The 19,384-nt window shown below is 45.8% G+C and overlaps 1 protein-coding gene across 1 annotated transcript in view; it reads right to left on the reverse strand.

Moving 5' to 3' along the window:
• Positions 1 to 19,384, reverse strand: part of LOC130380050 (voltage-dependent T-type calcium channel subunit alpha-1I-like) — a 109,813-nt gene that overhangs the window by 60,845 nt on the left and 29,584 nt on the right. Inside the window, exon 2 of the mRNA XM_056587233.1 lies at positions 16,525 to 16,993. Coding sequence (XP_056443208.1) covers positions 16,525 to 16,979 — 455 coding nt within the window. The 5' untranslated portion in view covers positions 16,980 to 16,993. The remainder of the gene's footprint in view (positions 1 to 16,524; positions 16,994 to 19,384) is intronic.

The raw sequence follows: 19,384 nt of genomic DNA on the forward strand, positions 1-19,384 counted from the left end.
AATTTATATAAATTACAATCAGGGGGAAATCAATGATCCACTGTCTTCCACATTATGATTCAAGCTTCAAGCTTGGGTAACTATAGTGTTGTGGATGTAACGATTTATGGGTCCAGCACGTTGTGTATTTGTGAGTTTAAGGTGAAAGGCCAGGGGGCCTTCCAGTGGTCCGGTGTAACGCAGCATGTTGTGCCAACGAACACTAAACTGCCGCACTAAAACAATGTCAGACGGACAGGGCACCTCTGTTAAACAACACAAATACCTTCCAAGTGTAGCTATGATGGTACAGAGAAAGAAAGTGTCTCTGTGGCGGGATTTGTTCGGCTCTCAACAGCTGGGGTCCAGAAGGAATCGTTGCCGCTCTCTCACTGAGAATCTGCCTCATGCTCACTTCTCACTCCTGTCTCTCGCTCTCCCCTCTCTCTCCTCATCTTCCTCCCCTCCCCATTGATTCATTGAAAGATAATCGCAGGAGGGAAACGACCTGGGGGTCGCCATAGCAACTGATTTGGGTTACCCAGGAGAGCGATCGGAAGTATTAGGACGGACAGACGGACAGAGACAGAGACAGAGAAAGAGAGAGAGAGAGATTTGTGGAAGGGCAGAGAGGAAAAACTGGAAAAAAAACTGATGGATGGGGCGAGAGAGAAAGGCTTTTTAAAAGCGGTTCCTTCTTCATTCATGAGGGATCAACGGCTCAATTCACATCAAAGCTTTTATTTTGATGTTTAATGTTATTTGAATGCTTTTATTTTGAAGCCACAATGGCGGGTGTAATGGAGTTTCAGTGTGCCAAACATCTAAACACATCACATCTTCCATCTGTCACAGAACGCGCGATGTATACTCTGAGGAAGTAGTGCATTCTACATTTATACAGAACAAACAGATAGAAATAAGTTCTGTGATGAGAGCAATAAACGACAAACACACACACCATGTGCACATGCAAACCCTACCACACACACACACACGCACACACACACACACACGGGCGCGCGCGCTTGGCTACCCTTATGCACACCCACAAATACATGGAATGCTGTCAGTTTTATTGGTTGTCTTGACAACGCCAACCCAGAGATGGGTGATCCCCAAATGTCTAAAATCAGGGCCAGTCCTAACCAATCACATCACAATGTGTCTCTGTGAGGGACAACACATACAACCTGCACAAGGTTTTCATGATTGCATTTCTGTTATATATTTTTTTTACTTTCCTTATTCTTCTGTGTGATTGTGCTCCTTATAATCACTGTGTGTGTGTGTGTGTGTGTGTGTGTGTGTGTGTGTGTGTGTGTGTGTGTGTGTGTGTGTGTGTGTGTGTGTGTGTGTGTGTGTGTGTGTGTGTGTGTGTGTGGCGATCCATCAGTGAGTCATAGCCAAAACTGCTCTTGGAGTGTCGGCACAATCATCTTTCATTACCTCAGTGAATCTCAGGTTTGTCAGCGATCACACACACACACACCCCCACACACACACACACACACTGTGTATAGCACTACACAGGTTTCAGCTGCTCCGTCCACAGCAGCGCTAATAGCTTGTGGCTAAGGGCTAACTAGTGCGTAGCGTGGAGCAGATGGTGAGGACACGATGGGGTCCGACAGGAGGAGATGGCGTTCCAGTCGCTGAACACTTTCTCCACCTCCAACGGTGTCTGCAAGCACCGACGCCACAAGATCGGAGGGAGATAGATAGGGAAAGGGGCCAAGCTTTTTCGAGAGAGTGAAAAAGCACTGCAGTGTGCAGTTACCGATGGGATTTGGTCCCCCCAGCAGATGCTGAGAGCCACACAGACCCACGGTTACCCCGGGCATGTGGCCTGTTGAGGAACATCTGCTGGAGTCTGTTGCTGTCGCCATACAGTCTGCCCCTAGTCTCTCCCTTTCTTACTTTTTTTCCTTCTTTCGCTAGATTTATTCTGTTACTCTTTCTTCGTGCAGGGGTCATAGCGGTCCTAGAGATGATGATGCTAGTGTTGGTGGTGGTGGAGGTGTTAGTAGTGATGGGATGGAGGTGTTAGTAGGGTGGGATGGAGGTGGTGTTGGTGGTGGTGAAGGTGTTAATAGTGGTAGAATGGAGGTGTCTTAGGTGGTGGTGAAGGTGTTAATAGTGGTAGAATGGAGGTGTCTTAGGTGGAAGTGGAGGTGTTAGTAGTGATGGGATGGAGGTGTTAGAAGGGTGGGATGGAGGTGGTGTTGTTGGTGGAGGTGTTAGAAGGGATGTGACGGAGGTGGTGCTGGCGGTGATGGAGGTGTTAGTAGGGGAGGGATGGAGGTGGAATTGTTGGTTGTGGAGGTGTTAGTAGGGGTAGGATGGAGGTGGTGGTGGTGGTGGGGGAGGTGTTAGTAGTGGTTAGGATGGAGGTGGTGCTGGTGCTGGAGGTGTTAGTAGGGGTAGGATGGAGGTAGTGTTGGTGGTGGAGGTGTAAGTAAGGATGGGATTGAGCTGGAATTGGTGGTGGTGGAGGTGTTAGAAGTGGTGGTAGTAGGGGTAGGATGGAGGTGGTGTTGGTGGTGGAGGTGTTAGTAGTGATGGTGATAATGATGATGACATTGATGATGCTGATGATGATGAGGGTGGTCATGGTGATGAAATAGGTGATGTTGGTGGTGTCGTTGAGTTGCTGGAGGTGACAGTGGTGGAGGAGTCGTGTAGGTAATAGCAGTGGTGGGTAATGGTGTTGGTGCGGGTGATAGCGATGATACGGCGGTGAGGTTCCTCCTCTCCGCCCACCACCACTGTGTCGGGGCTATTTCTGGATCACTGTCAGGCTTGTGTAACCAGCAGCAGTAGCAGTGAGCTCACTGAAGAAAGGACACACACAACACACACACACACACACCTGTGAGATCCCACAGAACTGAACAAAATAGACCAGAACAGCATGGACTAGAATATAATGTTGTAGAATAGAATAGAGTTCATTAGAACAGAATGGGATATAATAGATTAGTTAACAGAGATAGAGAGAGATTGAGAGGGAAGCGATCAAGAGGGAGACTTGGAGAATATGTTTGTAACATATAAATGTGTAAATGTCAGCAGAGTGACAGCCAGGGTTCAGGGCTCAAGCAGACCAAACAGCTGTGTGGGTGATAATACAGATATACGGAGTACTATGACACTCCAATCCATTGCATTGAACTGGAGGAGTCTTACACCCAAGCGCACAAGCACACACATGCACACAAGCACAAACATGTGAGCACACACGCATGCACTCACACTCTCACACACTCTCCCCTCATTTTCAATTTGAACTCTGCCCTCTTCTAGCCATCCATCCTTCCCTCCCTCCCTTCCTCCTCTCTCCTTCTCTCAGTGTCTCCCTCCTCCTTCTCTCCCAACCGCCCTTCCTTAGCTGCCTCCCTCCCCCATCTGACACTCATCAACCTGTTATGAATCACTCAAGCTCTTCTCTACTTCAAGCGCTTCCTCCTCGGTGACCTCTGAACCCTACAGGCGTTCAGTGTTCTATCAACAAACAGTCAGCACATATCTTTATGCCCTCAACAATGAAGCTCCATGATTATGATAAGAATAATATTTGTAATAAGGAATCATTAAGAAACGCATATAAATAAATTATAAACTTTTTTTATTTAGAGATTGTATGATATTTGATATTCAATTGTATCTTTATTCATTCTCTCTCTCTCTCTCTCTCTCTCTCTCTCTCTCTCTCTCTCTCTCTCTCTCTCTCTCTCTCTCTCTCTCTCTCTCTCTCTCTCTCTCTCTCTCTCTCTCTCTCTCTCTCTCTCTCTCTCTCTCTCTCTCTCTCTCTCATCAAAATGGCCTGTGTACCTCAGTACATATCTGGCCCAGAGACACATTGGGTGCGTAAGTATCCATCGCATTTATGGGACCATTATTAAAAGTGTGTGGGGGTTCGCTGCTCTGACGAGTGTGGTTTCCATGGAAACAAGCGTGTCACTACCCCAAACAGGCATTATTGTAAGTGGAGGAATTATTGCTTGTGTTCGCCAACTTGAAGCATAAACCACCGGTCTTGAATTAAAGTAGAAACGGTGCCATTCAAGTTAGTTTTTCCATTGCCTGCAGTGCAAGTCAGTATTGTTTCCAAATCCTATCGGGTTCCAAGTCTATCCTGCAAAAACATCAACACCAATAATTCTGGTGCAACGCCAAACTAAGGGTACCCCTCCCTGATGGCCATGTTTCCTCAATTAACCAGATTGTCACTTCGTTGTGTTCTTTTGTTGTAATTACAGTAGCTTTGTTAGCGCTTTTATCTTGAGTTTCAGCGGCGAGAAGACTCCCGGGATGTGGCATCCGGATGTTGTTAAAAACAGTTTAGCTATCAATCACACACCCACACACACACACACACACGCTAGTGTTTTGTCTCCAACATCCTGGCCTTGGTTTAAACTTCCTGTCATGGCTTATCTTGCTCTCTCTCTACCTCATCGCTCTCTTTCTATCTCCCCCTCTCTCTCCTCCCTATTTCTCTCGCCCTCTTTCTATCTTTCTTCGTCCCCCCCTCTATCTCCCCCAACCCCTTTCCTTCTCCTCCTCCTCCTCCTCCTCCTCCGGAGGCTGTTTTTAATCCATATACATGTTTTCTTTTCTTGTCGTGTTATCTAGGAGTGGAAAGATGTCTTGTGCTTTTGCACATGGGGTGTGTGTGTGTGCGTGTGCGTGTGTGTGTGTGTGTGTGTGTGTGTGTGTGTGTGTGTGTGTGTGTGAGAGATTGGGTGTGTTTGGAGAAATTCTGAATCTGTCAGCCTCTCTGTCTTGCCTTCAGAGAGGCTTTCTTCATGTCTGTTTCATGTCTTCCTGTCTGTCTCTTTGTCTTGTCTGTTAGTCTATCAGTCTGTCCAGCTGTCTGCAATTGTGTCTGTAAGACCGCATGCCAATCTGTCTGTCTGCCTGTCTTAATGGAGGAGACAGAGAGGCAGAGAGGGAAGGATAGAGACAGAGAGGAAGGGACAGATAGAGTGAAAAATGATAGAAACGGAGAAAGAATCTTTCACCCTGTCTGACGTATGTCTCACTGTCTATATTTATTAAAAACAGAAGCGCCTTCAAAGTTCAGCTAGTCCAGGGAAATGGAGATGAGCAGTGATTTTAATTTAAACTTAACTTAAAGTTTGAGCCCGGAATATAACACACACAGACCCACACACACACACACACACACACACACACAAACAGTTCAGTCCACTTGAGTGCGGGGAGAGTTAGAATGGTGCGATCGCCATGGTGACATTGCTGGGAGGGGTGGGTGGGGCAGCAGCAAAGAAAGGGATGAAAAGGAGATGGAGGAGGAGGAGGAAAACATCAGAGACATCACTGATGATATTAAAAGTACATTCAGTTGTACACACACACACACACACACACACACACACACACACACACACACACACACACACACACACACACACACACACACACACACACACACACACACACACACACACACACACACACATACCAACACGTCCACACCCTGCTGTGTTAATTACTTTCTCTCTGGTGCTTTGATGACCACAGTAACACACACACCCACATACATGCACACAAACATGGTATTCACACGGAAGCACACACAGTAGCCCAGACATAAACACCAACACACACACTCAGACACAAGCACACACATACTGATACACACACTGAGACACAAACACCTTCATCAGCCCCTCCCACACATACACACACTCGCAACCCCCTTCTATACAAATTTCACCCCTAATCACCTCACACTGAGACAAACACACACACACACACACACACACACACACACACACACACACACACACACACACACACACACACACACACACACACACACACACACACACACACACACACACACACACACACACATCCAGGTGCTCTCCCCTGGTTGGAAGCTGTGATTTATTTCAGCACCAGCAGACCCAGTAGGGGACACGAGACTGACGGTAACATGTATTGGCAGCCAGACCTGTAATAACCAGCACCAGCCACAGGGGGCAGTAGGAGGCACCAGGGGGGATCTGTCAGGGAAATTGAGGCTGCTAGTGTTCTGACCTCTCGCTCACAGTGGGTGTTTGTACGAAAAATAACCAGCGAGATGGTTACCTTCAGGAGTGGGCAGCTTGTTTTTGGATTTAATAATGAACACTCAATGAAAACAGGGACACATTTCACAGAACAATTTTAGCATGTAGAATGCAAGTTAGAAAAGATACGTTAGTCATTCCTGCTACTCTCATCAGGGTAGCGTTACTAGATCCTAGCTTGCGAAAAATAAGAAATATCAAAAGGCATTCATCACCACTGCAATAAATGTAATCAATAAAAATATAAACATAATTTGTTTATATGTTCTTTTCCTTAACATGCTGTATATGGTTTTTAATGTTTTATTTTTATTAAGCCGCACAAAAAAAGCAATTTACATCAATACACTAATACAGAAATAGTAATCTTCACTAAGGTAAAGAAGCTCAACTTCTGTATCGGGTAAATTATTATGTCACACTCAAACCTTGTTCCTCATGCAAGCCACTTTAGGCCTAATGCATTGATACATATTTATGTGTGTGTGTGCGTGTGCACGTGAGTTAGCAATACAAGCTAGGCAGACAACTGCATCTACTCCAAGCCAAGAGGGTCCATCTCAGCCTTTTACTCAGCAGTATTACGTTTAGTGTGGTTATCGCCTGGCATCCCCTGGTATGTCAGAATAGTTTTTTTGTTCAGCAGACATTTATATCTGTATTGGTTTACAGCCCTTGGTCTGGAACATTGATCTGGCAGGCTCATCTGACCTTTGACCCTATCTGCTCAGTGTGTGTGTGTGTGTGTGTGTGTGTGTGTGTGTGTGTGTGTGTGTGTGTGTGTGTGTGTGTGTGTGTGTGTGTGTGTGTGTGTGTGTGTGTGTGTGTGTGTGTGTGTGTCCCAAAGGACCGGGGGGAAGTAACTATGTGCGCGTTGAACTACTCCGCCAACGAAGCTGCCAACATTGAGAAAGTGTCTCCAAGCATAAAATGATCACCCATCATTTCAAAGCATTGTCACAGTTCATTGGTAAGGACTAGGGGTCCATTGACTATTTGATGTTTTTGATCATCGTTAAATTATGACAACAAACCCTGAGAAAATCCTGGTGGAAAAATCCTTAAACTGTATTGACAACATAACTCAGCGTTTATTGTAATAAAGGGTATAATAGTATAAGGAGAAAAGTAGTCTGTGCGCAGAAAGGCCACTCAGCACGACAAGCATACAAAGTTTGAAGCGTTACAGTGAGTCCCGAACAGTGGGCACACTCCAGTGTTAAGGCATGGAAGTAGCTCTTGGTATAGCTTTGAGTCAGCCAAGGCTGTCTAGTCCGTCCCGTCCCCCCCAAGGGCAATGAGCGAGGCACAAACAGTGAAATGGTTACTATAGATAATAACTTAGAGGTCACAGTGTCTTATGCCGCTTTTCCACCGCACATGTAGCTCGACTCGACACGACACGACTCGACACGACTCGACACGGTAGCAGCGCGGGTGCTTTTCCACCGCAAATAGTACCTCCGGGACGTGGGCGGGGTCGTCTGCGCGAAAGGGCCGTGACGTATTTTTGTACGCGACGCAAACAACACCTACGTGACCCACACATGGACAGAACCCACATAACAACAATGGAGAACATCGATGCGATGGTATTCGTGTTCGTATTATTAGCTGGCATGTTGAAGAAGTGGAATATGTTGGCTGCGGCGCTACTATGGCTGTTCTATCGTTACCAGCATGGTTGCCATGTCGCTCTCGTGACTTCGTCACACTCTCTGGCCAATCAGTGGCCGGCCGTCTGCCGACGTCACCTTTTAGCATCGGCTCAGCCGCTTGGAACCTAGAGCGAGGCGGTACTAGAAAAAGCAGCCACTTGAGGTACTAGATCACGGTGGAAACGCAAAAAAGGCGAGCTGAGTCGAGTCGAGTCGAGTCGTGTCGAGCTGGTACCATGCAGTGGAAAAGCGGCATTAGTGTCTTGGGAACCCCATGTCGGATGACAATTTCCATCACACCGTTCATATCTCTCTCCCTTTCTCTTTCTCCATGACGCCATCACAACTGGGCAGAAACATCAGGAGGACAATCCCCATAGGAACCATCGTCATAGGAACGTCGCCAGAGGACCCGTAGCCTTAGGAACCAACCCCAGATGAACCTCGCCAGTGGTTTCATCACCATAGGAACCATCGCCAGAAGAACCACCGCCAGAGAAACTGATGTCATAAGAACCATCGCCATTGGAATCATCAGTATTTGAACCCGAAACATAGGTTGTACCTTATTTTGTTTTCACAGTAAAGATGAGAAGAGGATTCTTAACATTTGGCACACTACATGGTCCTAGTAGACGTAGAGTAGTGGCACCCTATCCCATCATCAATAGATATCTGCCAGAGTTGAATTACTGATTGATGTTAAAAAATAGAGAATGACATCCATTCACTATTCATACCCAGGAGGGGGAACACTGCATCTAAAAGGCTTAACAACAAAACCAATAACAACTCGTTATTGATGGACATGTCATTTTGACGACCATATAGTTCTGACCAATAGATTGAACGAGAGGCGAGTGGAGGTGGTTTGCGTCAATGCTCTCGACTCATGGGGGAATAGTTAGCTTATGTGGTGGTAGATCTTACCATAAACACCCTACGTTTTTGTTTTCATTTCATTTCAATTACAGATAGAGCATTTTTTTTCCTCTTTAAACCCATCAAATTAGACGACAAATCCAATTAGACATTTCCAATTAAAAAGTCCAGACAGCCGCAGACCCCATTATGTTTCTCATTTATTTTGGTCCCAGCACTTATAGACAGCTGGTCCTATATCGAACCCTGTGACAAGGAATCACTTAAACATTGGGGGACAGAGGAATAGGTGCTCTGCCATCATGCTGTATAAACATACACACCCCAAGGATTCACACTGGAGCTTTATTTTAAAGGCTTATTTAAGTCATAAAGAGGGGCAGGATAGACTGGTGGGGATGTCATTCAAGTCCCAGCTGAAATGTTCCAGGTTTGAAGCCCAATGAAAACAGGCTACCAGTATAGCATCCTTGAGCAATAAACCATAACCCTAACCATTACATTATCCTGGGTAAAAAAGAAAAATCACTGGAAGCCGTTTGGATAAAAGCATCTGCTGATAAATGTTCTGAATGATCAATTCTAAAAAGTAATTAGTAAATTGTGAATGCTAATTGTTGTTTTCTCCCTAATTTATCTATCTGTGCTGCTTTCTCTTTCCCTCTTATTATCTCGACCAAAAACCTTTTTCTTTTTTTATATATTCCGTTAAATTTAAGACAGAAAATTGGAGTCATGAGGTTGAACTAATGAAGTCACGTTCCGATTTGCTGCCATATTCTTGTCTCTTTCATTACTTCGTTTGTCGCACTGACCTCATTCACCTCCTGTGTAGTTAAGCTCTTCTCCGCACCGTTCTTGCAAGCTTATTAAGTCAGACGTGGGAAAAGTGGCAGCCATTAAAAGGATTACTGGCTTCTGTCAATTTGCTGGCGTTGTCTTGGTTTTTATATTATGTGAGGAACACTGTAGAATCTCCCATTGCGGTGCCTCTGGCTGAAGATACATTTGATTATTTATCTTCACTATGACTGTTGCTTTTTTTTCTTTTTCTGACGCTTTCAGCCTACAGATCGGGATATTTAGAGATAGCGTGTTGAAGTGTATGAATTATTTGACTAGAATGATGTTTTCACCTCACATCTTCAGAAACTGTCTACATTCGTTCTCACAAAATGGGAAAATATGAAATGCATAACATTCAGCAACATCTTTGAAAATCCAGGATTCATCCAGGATTCAATCACCTCACTTGCATAAAAATCACCAAAAAAAACGGAAGAAAGTAGGAATGAGAAAAGGATCTTGGGAGTTAACCTGCTGGTCAGTCAGAGGCGCGCATATCTTTAAACCTTCAAGGGGAGGAACCACCGTAGGGAAACAGAGAGGCAGGTGGGAGCAGACGGCGCAGTAAGGGTAAGGGCCAGCAAAATGTGATGATGCCACCTTTTCTTCAGCTCTGACAGCTGGGTACAGCCGTGTTAGCATAGCATTAGCATAGTGATTAACTGCGTCATTAACATAATGATTATTTGAGGTATTAGCATTAGTTCCAAGAGTTGGTGGAGGGGGAATGGGTGAGGGTCTACTAGCAAGAGCAAGAGAGCGAAAGCGAGAGAGATAGAAGGCGAGCAGACTGAACAGGTGAATAAGAAGTGATTGACAAGCTGTAATCCAGTGTTCTGCTGTTCTCTTTTTCCTCTCCTCTCCGTCTGTCAGCTTCCTCTCTGCTTTAATTGGTCTATTCGTTTCTCCTCTTTCACTATCTGCTCAGTCCGGTTTTTCCTCTACCCGTCTTTCTACCTGTATGTCCCTCGTCTTCTTCACTCTACCCGTTGCTCTTCCAATCTCTCTTCTCTGTCTCTCTGTATGCCTCTCTATCTGCTCCATCTCTCTGCCCATGCCTATCTCCTCTCTGCCACTCTCTTTGCCTGTCTTTCTTTTCTCAACACATCTGTCCCTATACAACCTCTCTCTCTTAGCCCCAGTGTGTTCATCTAGTCGCCCTCGGCTCTCAGAAACCGTGTCTTTCATCTACAGCTTCTGGAGGCATAGAGAACGAGAGGGAACATGTTGTCATTCCTGAGAAATCTTACTGAGAAACTCCAACTGAGAATCTTCAACATAACCACTCTTGCCATAAATAGACATGCACTAATTCAAGCCCAATACCTACCCAGCGCGCACGCGCACGCACGCACGCACGCACGCACGCACACACACTAATACAGGCAACGACATCCATCGTTTACATTATGAACAGACTCATATAATGATAGGGCTCGATCCAAATACCTGTAATAGACATCTGTGGTCGTTAACAATTGTTGCTAATTAACGAACCAATCAGCATCAAGCCATGTCCAAGCGACGTGTGACTGAAGAGGATAAATGTCAAACCGGAATGTCAATCAGATGAGAAAACAGTTTGCTGCCACACTGTCTTACTGTGTAAGGGGCAATGCCAATGGGTAGTATGATAGTTAGAGGTCTACTCCTCATCACTGAGCAAGATGCCCTTAACTGCACCTTAAGGACATTTGTCTGAATCCATGGTAAGGGGCTTTAGATGCAGGCGCCTGCTTGATGATCTGGTAAAGGGGTATAACATTTGAAGCTATCCGTTCATCTGACACTAAGGGCATTACTCACTAAGAATATATAAAACTGGACTTTTGGTTTGTGCAAAGAAAAAGAGAAAACCAAAAGAACCTTGAATTATTGAATTTGTGCATGTGCTTGTGAGTGTGTGCTCACTTGCGTGTGTGTGATGTAGTTGGTTGCAGAATGTTTGTGTGTGCACACTTGCGTGTTTTCTTTTATGAGGCAGTTGGTTGTGTGTGTGTGTGTGTGTGTGTGTGTGTGTGTGTGTGTGTGTGTGTGTGTGTGTGTGTGTGTGTGTGTGTGTGTGCAAACTGTTGTTCTAAAAGAGATTGAAAGTGAATTGGAAGCTATTAACCTGACCTTCCCTCGCCACCACACGGCTTTGGAGCAGAAAATACCTCAACTAAACTACATTACCTATATCTCTTTCGCTCTCCCTCCCCCTCTCTCTCTCAGCCCCTCTAGCTCTCTCACCTCCTGTCTCTTCCTCACCCCACTCCTTCCCTCTGCAGAGCCCTTCTCTAAACCGCCTTGTTTCTCACACACACACACACACACACACACACACACACACACACACACACACACACACACACACACACACACACACACACACACACACACACACACACACACACACACACACACACACACACACTTTCATCTTCAACAATAAAACCCTCTGGTCTCTCACCCCTCCCCCACCTTCTTGCTCTTTGTCCTCCTCCACCAGCCCCTCTTTCCTGTTTTTCTCCTCCATTTTGGTCTACAGGTGGCTACATGGAGGGAGGAGGCAATATGTGATTCCCAAGACCAAGCGATCTGCCACCTCTTCCTCAGTTCCTATCTGTCCTTTCAGTGTGTGTGTGTGTGTGTGTGTGTGTGTGTGTATGTGTGTGTTCGTGCCCGTGTTTGCTTTATATGTAAATGTGTGTGTATGGGGAGGTACTTGTGATTGTGCTTGTAATATACTGTGTTTGTCTATGGCTCTGCGTTTGTGTGTTTGTGTGTGTTTGTTCTCCACCTGTATGAGAACTGCAATTGACACAATATAATCATGATAAGTTGTCTGGTCCACTGCACTCTCCCTCCCTCCCTCCCTCCCTCTCTCGCTCTCTCTCTATCTCTCATGGTCCATTACAGCTCCACTGGGTCTTGATAGGAGTCCAGGCTATCTCAGATGCTCCTCTCCCACCGGGTTCTCTGCTTCCATATCGTAACCAGACCCATTTCAGCTGGACCAGGAAGGTATCGGGCTGAGCTTGACTGACCCTGCACCCATCTGGAATGACCCCCCTACCCCCTGACACCCGTACACAGAACTGAGCTGAGCCTTAGTCGAGACACTTATGTGTAATGGTCAATGATGCATCGTTTCAATAAAATAGTAGGCAATATTGTTTGGCTCAACCGTCTGTAATGTTCACAGATTTTGACGTTTGCATTGAGATCGCTACAATTCATAATGTGATAGATATATCTGATGTGTCGTTTCTTTAACCCCTATTTTAATTGATTATTCCGTTTTCCATTGGCTCCTGTCCTTGACCATGCGCAGTGAATTTCCCATAGAGGAAGGCTAAGATAAGGACCATCCTCTCTTATTTTGACCGTATAGCCACAGGTTCTCAGCAGCCTCCATGGTTCCCCAGCGTCCCAAACCAGCCGATCTCAGCAGAACAGGACGGGCCGAGCTCTGACCGCACTGCAGACATAACAAGAAAACACTTTATGCCTCTGCCAAATGAACCAAATGATGCACCATTAGCATAAAGCAGCCTACCGCCCGGTTCATTTGTGGATGGTATAAGAGGCCAGACAGCTACTTAGCAAATACCAGACAGCTATTTAGAAGAATCTGGACACCTCATTGCCTCATTGCACTCTTCCACTAAATATTCCTTTTTCCAAAAGTTGTACTACTTACTACGCGACAACAACAACAAAGTAGGTTTGCGATGATGTGTCTCTATGATGATAGAGACACCACATTCTACTATGCTGCAGTGATGCCCCGGTCCACCTGAAGCACATGATTGAGTGGCTGACACCTGTAGATCATCGCCTCATTAAGCCTCTGCATGAGGAAGAGTACTTGTCCTGGCAGCAGCTGAGGATACTTATCACTGATTACCAGCCCGTCGAGATGGTCATTTGCATATCATCATCGCGGTGGTGAGAGGCTGCGTTGAAGAGGGGGGGAAAGGTTTTGAAGTAGCAAGCTGCCAACACCGGTTGGCTGAGTGGACGGAATACCAGGCTGCTGTAGCTGCATTGATCACTTTGATGTTTGCTTTCTGCCTTCTGTCTTGTCTTCGAAGAACTTTTTTGAGTTGTGTTTATGCATGGGTGTGTGTCTGTAAGAGTGTGTGTAGGTATAAGTGCGTGAGCGCCTGTGTGAGATTAAGTGTGTGTGTGTGCATGCGTGCATGCGTATGTGCGTGCCTGCGTGTGTGTGTGTCTGCATTCTTGTGCTTGTATAAGTGTGTGACAGTGTGTGCATGTGTGAGAATGAAGTGTGCGTAAATGTCTGACGTGAGGTGTGCTAAGGAGTGCTAAGGAGCTCTACAGAGTTGTGCGTCAGGGGAAACAGACAGACTGCGTTAGACACAGCTAACCTCTGGGTAATAAAAGAGCAGGGGGAGATCGCTAAATGAAGAGTCAGTGGTGTGCAGATGAGTTCTGGGAGAGAGATGAATGGCAGGGATATGTCCCGCGCTCAGTGATTCTCTGGAAGTGCAGCGGGGACATAAATTAAATCTGTCTGTTACTGAGAATAGCCCCCGGCATTCATTTCAACACTATGGGGCTGCCAACGCTCTCGCTCTCTCTCCCTCGCCTCGCTCTGTCTTATTATATCTCTCGCCCTTCTTATTGCCTTACTGCAATGAGATTTGAACACAAACCCACTGTTGATTTACCGTCTATTAAGTGATGGGTAGAGGCTAACACAATGAGAGAAAGAGAAAGAGAGGCACAGAGAGAGATAGAGAGGGACAGAAAGAGAGAGATAAACAGAGTTAAAAAAAGAGAGCGAAAGATAAGAGACAATGACTTAATTAATTACGTAAATATAGTAAGAAATCAAGTATATATGTATTGCTTTATACACACACACACACACACACACACACACACACACACACACACACACACACACACTGATGTAAATGGGTGAACCCAGACACAGATGGCAAGCACTCTGATTGATACACACAAACGCGTACACACACACGCGGATGCTCGTTAATCCATTTCGGGATAAGTAATTGGACAGCAAGAGGAGGCCGATCGACAGAGGGGTCTTCAGAGTGAGACCTTCTCAAGCATCTCCTGAACAAGAGACAGCTCCCCAGGAGGTCACCGTCCCGTCACTGCTCTAATCATCCCCGTGACTTCACAGCCTCTCCTCCCTCCTGGCAACACAGGGCGACGCCCACCCCGCTGGTTTGAGATGGGCTAGGCTTCACACTGCCAGCAGGGATCCCAGGGAGGGAGTGCACACACACACAGACACACACACACACATGCACACACACACACACAACCTAGAGAGAAGGGAGACAGGATGATGAGGAGGAAAAAGAGGAGAAGATGAGGAAAAGTAGAGGATGAAATAGGAGAAGAAGAGGAGAGAGATGGAGCAAGGGAGAGGAGTAGGGAGCTAGATAGGGTGAAAGTGGGAGGGAGAGTGTGAAAGGAGGAGAGATGGAGAGTTGAGAGAGATGAAGAGAGGAGAGAGAAATAGAGGGATAGGAGGAGAGAGAGGGTGAGATATAGAGGATGAGAAGGTGAGGACTAAGTTGAGAGGCGCAGGGAGGAAAAGAGAATGAGAGATGATTGAATGTAAGAGAAGAAAGAGTGAGTGTCAGAGAAGGCTGGGTGTAGTGTGAATGCTCTTCCAGTTAGACCAGTGAATTGGATGGATGGTCTATAAAACGTAAGTGTTTTTTTGCTCTCTGTTGATCTGACACACAGATAAACATCTCTCTCATCTTTCCGTTGCCCGTACAGTCATGCTGTCTCTGTAAATCTGTCGTGTGTCTCTCTCTCCATCTCTCTCGCACGGGTACACACACACACACACACACACACACACACACACACACACACACACACACACACACACACACACACACACACACACACACACACACACACACACACACACACACACACACACACACACACACCCCTCTGCCATTATCTATCCTGTTTAACAAGACCCAAAAAGATGGAAAGAGATAGCTGGATGCCACAACACATTGGCCTGAGGAAACTGCTTCAAACTAGCCTGGTTCTACCAGACTCTCGTACTAGAGTCTGGACCTAATCAATTGACAAACGTTAACTCACTTGAAGGCGGGTGTCTGTTGAAGTTTAAAATGATTGGATCTGCCCAGTGCCACTCTGGATCTGCCATAACCAATCGCTAACGTTTGGTTGTGACGTATGTCATGCGCCGGGAATCAAGCGCAGGTTGTACACAAACCAAACACCTTGCGCGTCTGCACGAAAATGTCCGTCAACGACAGCTGCAGGTTTTGTTCGTCGAATTTAATTTATCAGGGAAAAATTGCACATTGTAAATCAACTACCGACCTACAACAACAACTCAAACTGGCGTACGACTTTATCGTCATTGTTCTCAGACACGCCCTCTGTTCGCTGATTGGCGGCCGCTGTGGCAGCACCAGAAAACCAAATTACATACAGCAGGTCCAGACCTAGTACTGAAGGGAAATTCAAATTGAGCGGAAGTACTTAGGCGGGCGGAGCCAGGCTAGCTTCAAACCACCCAAACCTCCAAAATTGTAATTTAGCTGTAGCACAGCTTGCTGTATCCTTGTCCTCCGGTTCCGGTGGAGAACCTGCTCGGAATCGTGAAAGCTGATTTGTTGAGCTCTTATTTTGAAGGAGGCAAAAAATGCCCCAGTCAGAATTCTCCCTAAAATAGTGTGGTTGAACTTAAGCTAAAGCCACGTTATTAACAAAGGGAAGCAGGATTGCACCATATGCAATTCATTTAAAGCAGGTAAGTGCAGAAGGGCAATCACTTTCAACCTTCACTTCGTCCTCTGAGTATTCACCCAATTAAAGATCTCAGCAGCTTTTTGGACTTCAGACTCCAATACATTCAAGCGATATAATAAAATCAAATTTTTCGTCTGTCAAGCAGTGTTTGTAAAGTTCAGCCGGGGACTTTAGCCGAATGCATCAGAACATACTGCAGAAAATTCCTTCCGCAAACGCAAACACGCTCACACATACGGTTACCGCGGCAACGCAAAGGATATGGGCTGGAGACGAGGCTGATGCAGCAGCTGCGGGGGAAGGTGGTCTGCTTGAGGCAGAAGAAGACCACGGGAACCATCTCAGGGTGGGGGACCACCAGCACACTGGCATCACTGCTTCCTTCGTCATCATCATCATCATCATCATCATTATCGTGGTGGTCACACCCTACTTCACTGTCACACCGGCCCATCTCCTCCTCCTCCTCCTCCTCCACTATGTCCTCTTCGATCCAGTCCACCTCCATCATCCCTTCCTCCTCTTCCTCCTCCTGCTCCCTCGGAGAGAGGCGGGGAGTGGGGGAGTGCTGTCGTGGAGAGGAGAAAGCGAAGGCTCGGCCGCCGCCGCCACCGCCGCCATCTTCCCATGCCGTGGTCGTCGTGAAGACGACAGGGGTCGGCGTTACCCCGACGATAGCGGAGGCCGGTGTCAGGCCCTCCTCCTCCTCAATCGTCATGGCAACGGGGCGGTCTGTGGCAGAGAGAAATAGAAGACCAAAGGTTAGAGAGAGGGGGAGAGAGACAACCCCATGTTAGAGAGAGAGTATAGTCTGTGTAAAACCTATGTTAAAACCTCCAAGAGATAAGAAAGAAGATAGAGTCCAACAGAATTGAATGGTGGGGGTACAAAAAACAGACGGAGAGAGGAGGAGAGAAGGAGGTGAGTGCGGAGAACATGTGGAGAAGGTGTGAAAAGAGAGGCAGGTAAGAAGGGAGAGGGGTTCGAGTGGCTTAGTGGTGTACGACAATAAAGGAATCGATGAGCCGTGTTGGGAGGCACTAAAATGGGCTCTGGAGCCCCTGGCATGGCTGAATGACTGCCCATGGATTTCCAATGAGCAGCCGTTCTCCATTCCTCCAGTGAACGGAGGTGTTGGAGCGGAACGTCAGCACTGAGATGACTGTACATGGAGTACAATAGAGAACCATATGGACTACGGAATATGCAAACCTGTGTGACGCAATGTGAATGGTGAGCAGCGACAGGGTTAGGGAATATCTATAACGTTTGAAGCTGGTGAATGTATTTATTAACTTTTTTTTTTTTTTTCAAACAAACTGTAAATGGTTTTAAGTTACTTTTATTCAGAAGATTATTTATTCAAGTGTATTTCTAACATTGGAAGCCACGGTTATTATTTTTATTCCATTTCTTTGTATGCTTTTAAAAAGCAGGTGTGACCAGCCCCAATTCTGGCACAAGCCATGGAAAATGAACCCGACCTTACCAGCGACTGTATTTAATGAAAAGCTGCAGCCAGTTATTCATTCATTCATTTAAACACAACTCTCCCCCGACAAAACGGGTTCCAGGCTCATTCAGTTAGAGCTAATATATTACTTGTGGCTGATAAGACTGGCAACAAGAAAATAACTCTTTCAAACCTAGCTTTCAAACCTAGACAATGAACAGGGTTTAACAACCCAATAGCTCGAACAAAGATGACTGACAAAACCAACGGACTGAGGCCCCATGGCTTTCATATCTTTGATTAGGACTGTAGTCATGGCAAAACAGTCCATATGCGGCAAATACATTATGGAACACCATCCCATGATACCCCTTAATATCTGAGAGGAGCAGGCTCTCTGGGCACTTTTAAGAAGATATTAAAAATGTTGATCTTTATTTTTTGCTTGCCTTTTCCTGGAATGGCATGTTATTAATTTTTGCTATTCCATTATATTTTTCTGTTTTCGTATATTTTCTTCTCCTTTATTACATAAACAAACTGTCCCCTCTACAAATTATTATTTGTATTGGTACAATCTTATTTGGTGGTGTTCAAATGATATTTTGAAAGATTCTATCATAGCTGTTTTCCCACCGACGGTTTTCATTAAAAGGCGCTGGGTGAAATAGTTAATGTTTCTCCAGCCAATGTTACGCCAATTATATTCCATCAAATGTTATGCTAACGCATACACAAGTGCAAACACACACACACACACACACACACACACACACACACACACACACACACACACACACACACACACACACACACACACACACACACACACACACACACACACACACACACACACACACACACACACACTTGTGAACATGTTTCCTCAAACATGTGTCATCCTCTGCACATCCTGTTTGTTCAGACAGCCGACAGCCCTCCGTAAATCAGTTCAATCACAAACTTCATAGCGGGGGGGGGGGTCTTCACACTAGTGTTTCCCAACCTTGTCGTCAAGACCCCACTTGGGACTTGGATACTGGGTCTCGGGAGAGGGCTGGCATATAAGCTGTAGATATTTGGATGCAGACTCTTGATGAATACAAAAAGGGGTTACGGTTCTTTATGCTTTTAGACTGCTAAATTTGTAGCCACAAGCAAACTTCTACCAAGCACTTTACTCAGAAATGTGTCAGGCGGATGGTGATACTCTGAGAACAACAAGAGAGGCAAGACGTAGGAGTCCATGGAGAAATTATTTTCGGACCTAAAAATGGGGTCACGGTAGAAGGCCATGAGGGTTGGAACCTCTGCCTCAGACGATCCACTTTAATATTGGATCAAGAGCCATACTCTGGCTCGGTTGCTTCAGAGTAGCTTCCTACTCACTCAAACATAGGTCTCTAAAACACAGAACAGAAAGCCACCTACAACAAACAAAGCTTACCGGGCTCGTCATACACAAAGCAACATTGTAGCATATGTCACGCTTCATAAAAGGTTGGCAAAATAAAAACGAATGTACGTGATGCGATTACTTGGAACGAACTCAGGGATACAATCACAAGTTGTCCAAACAGACAACTCATACAGAGAGAGAATTATAGTTTGGAAGCGAAACAAGTTAAACACATACGCAGCCTATTATTAAAGAGCAGCTCTGGCAGCAC

Source organism: Gadus chalcogrammus, chromosome 3, assembly GCF_026213295.1.
Source record: "Gadus chalcogrammus isolate NIFS_2021 chromosome 3, NIFS_Gcha_1.0, whole genome shotgun sequence".
Lineage (NCBI taxonomy): Eukaryota > Metazoa > Chordata > Actinopteri > Gadiformes > Gadidae > Gadus > Gadus chalcogrammus.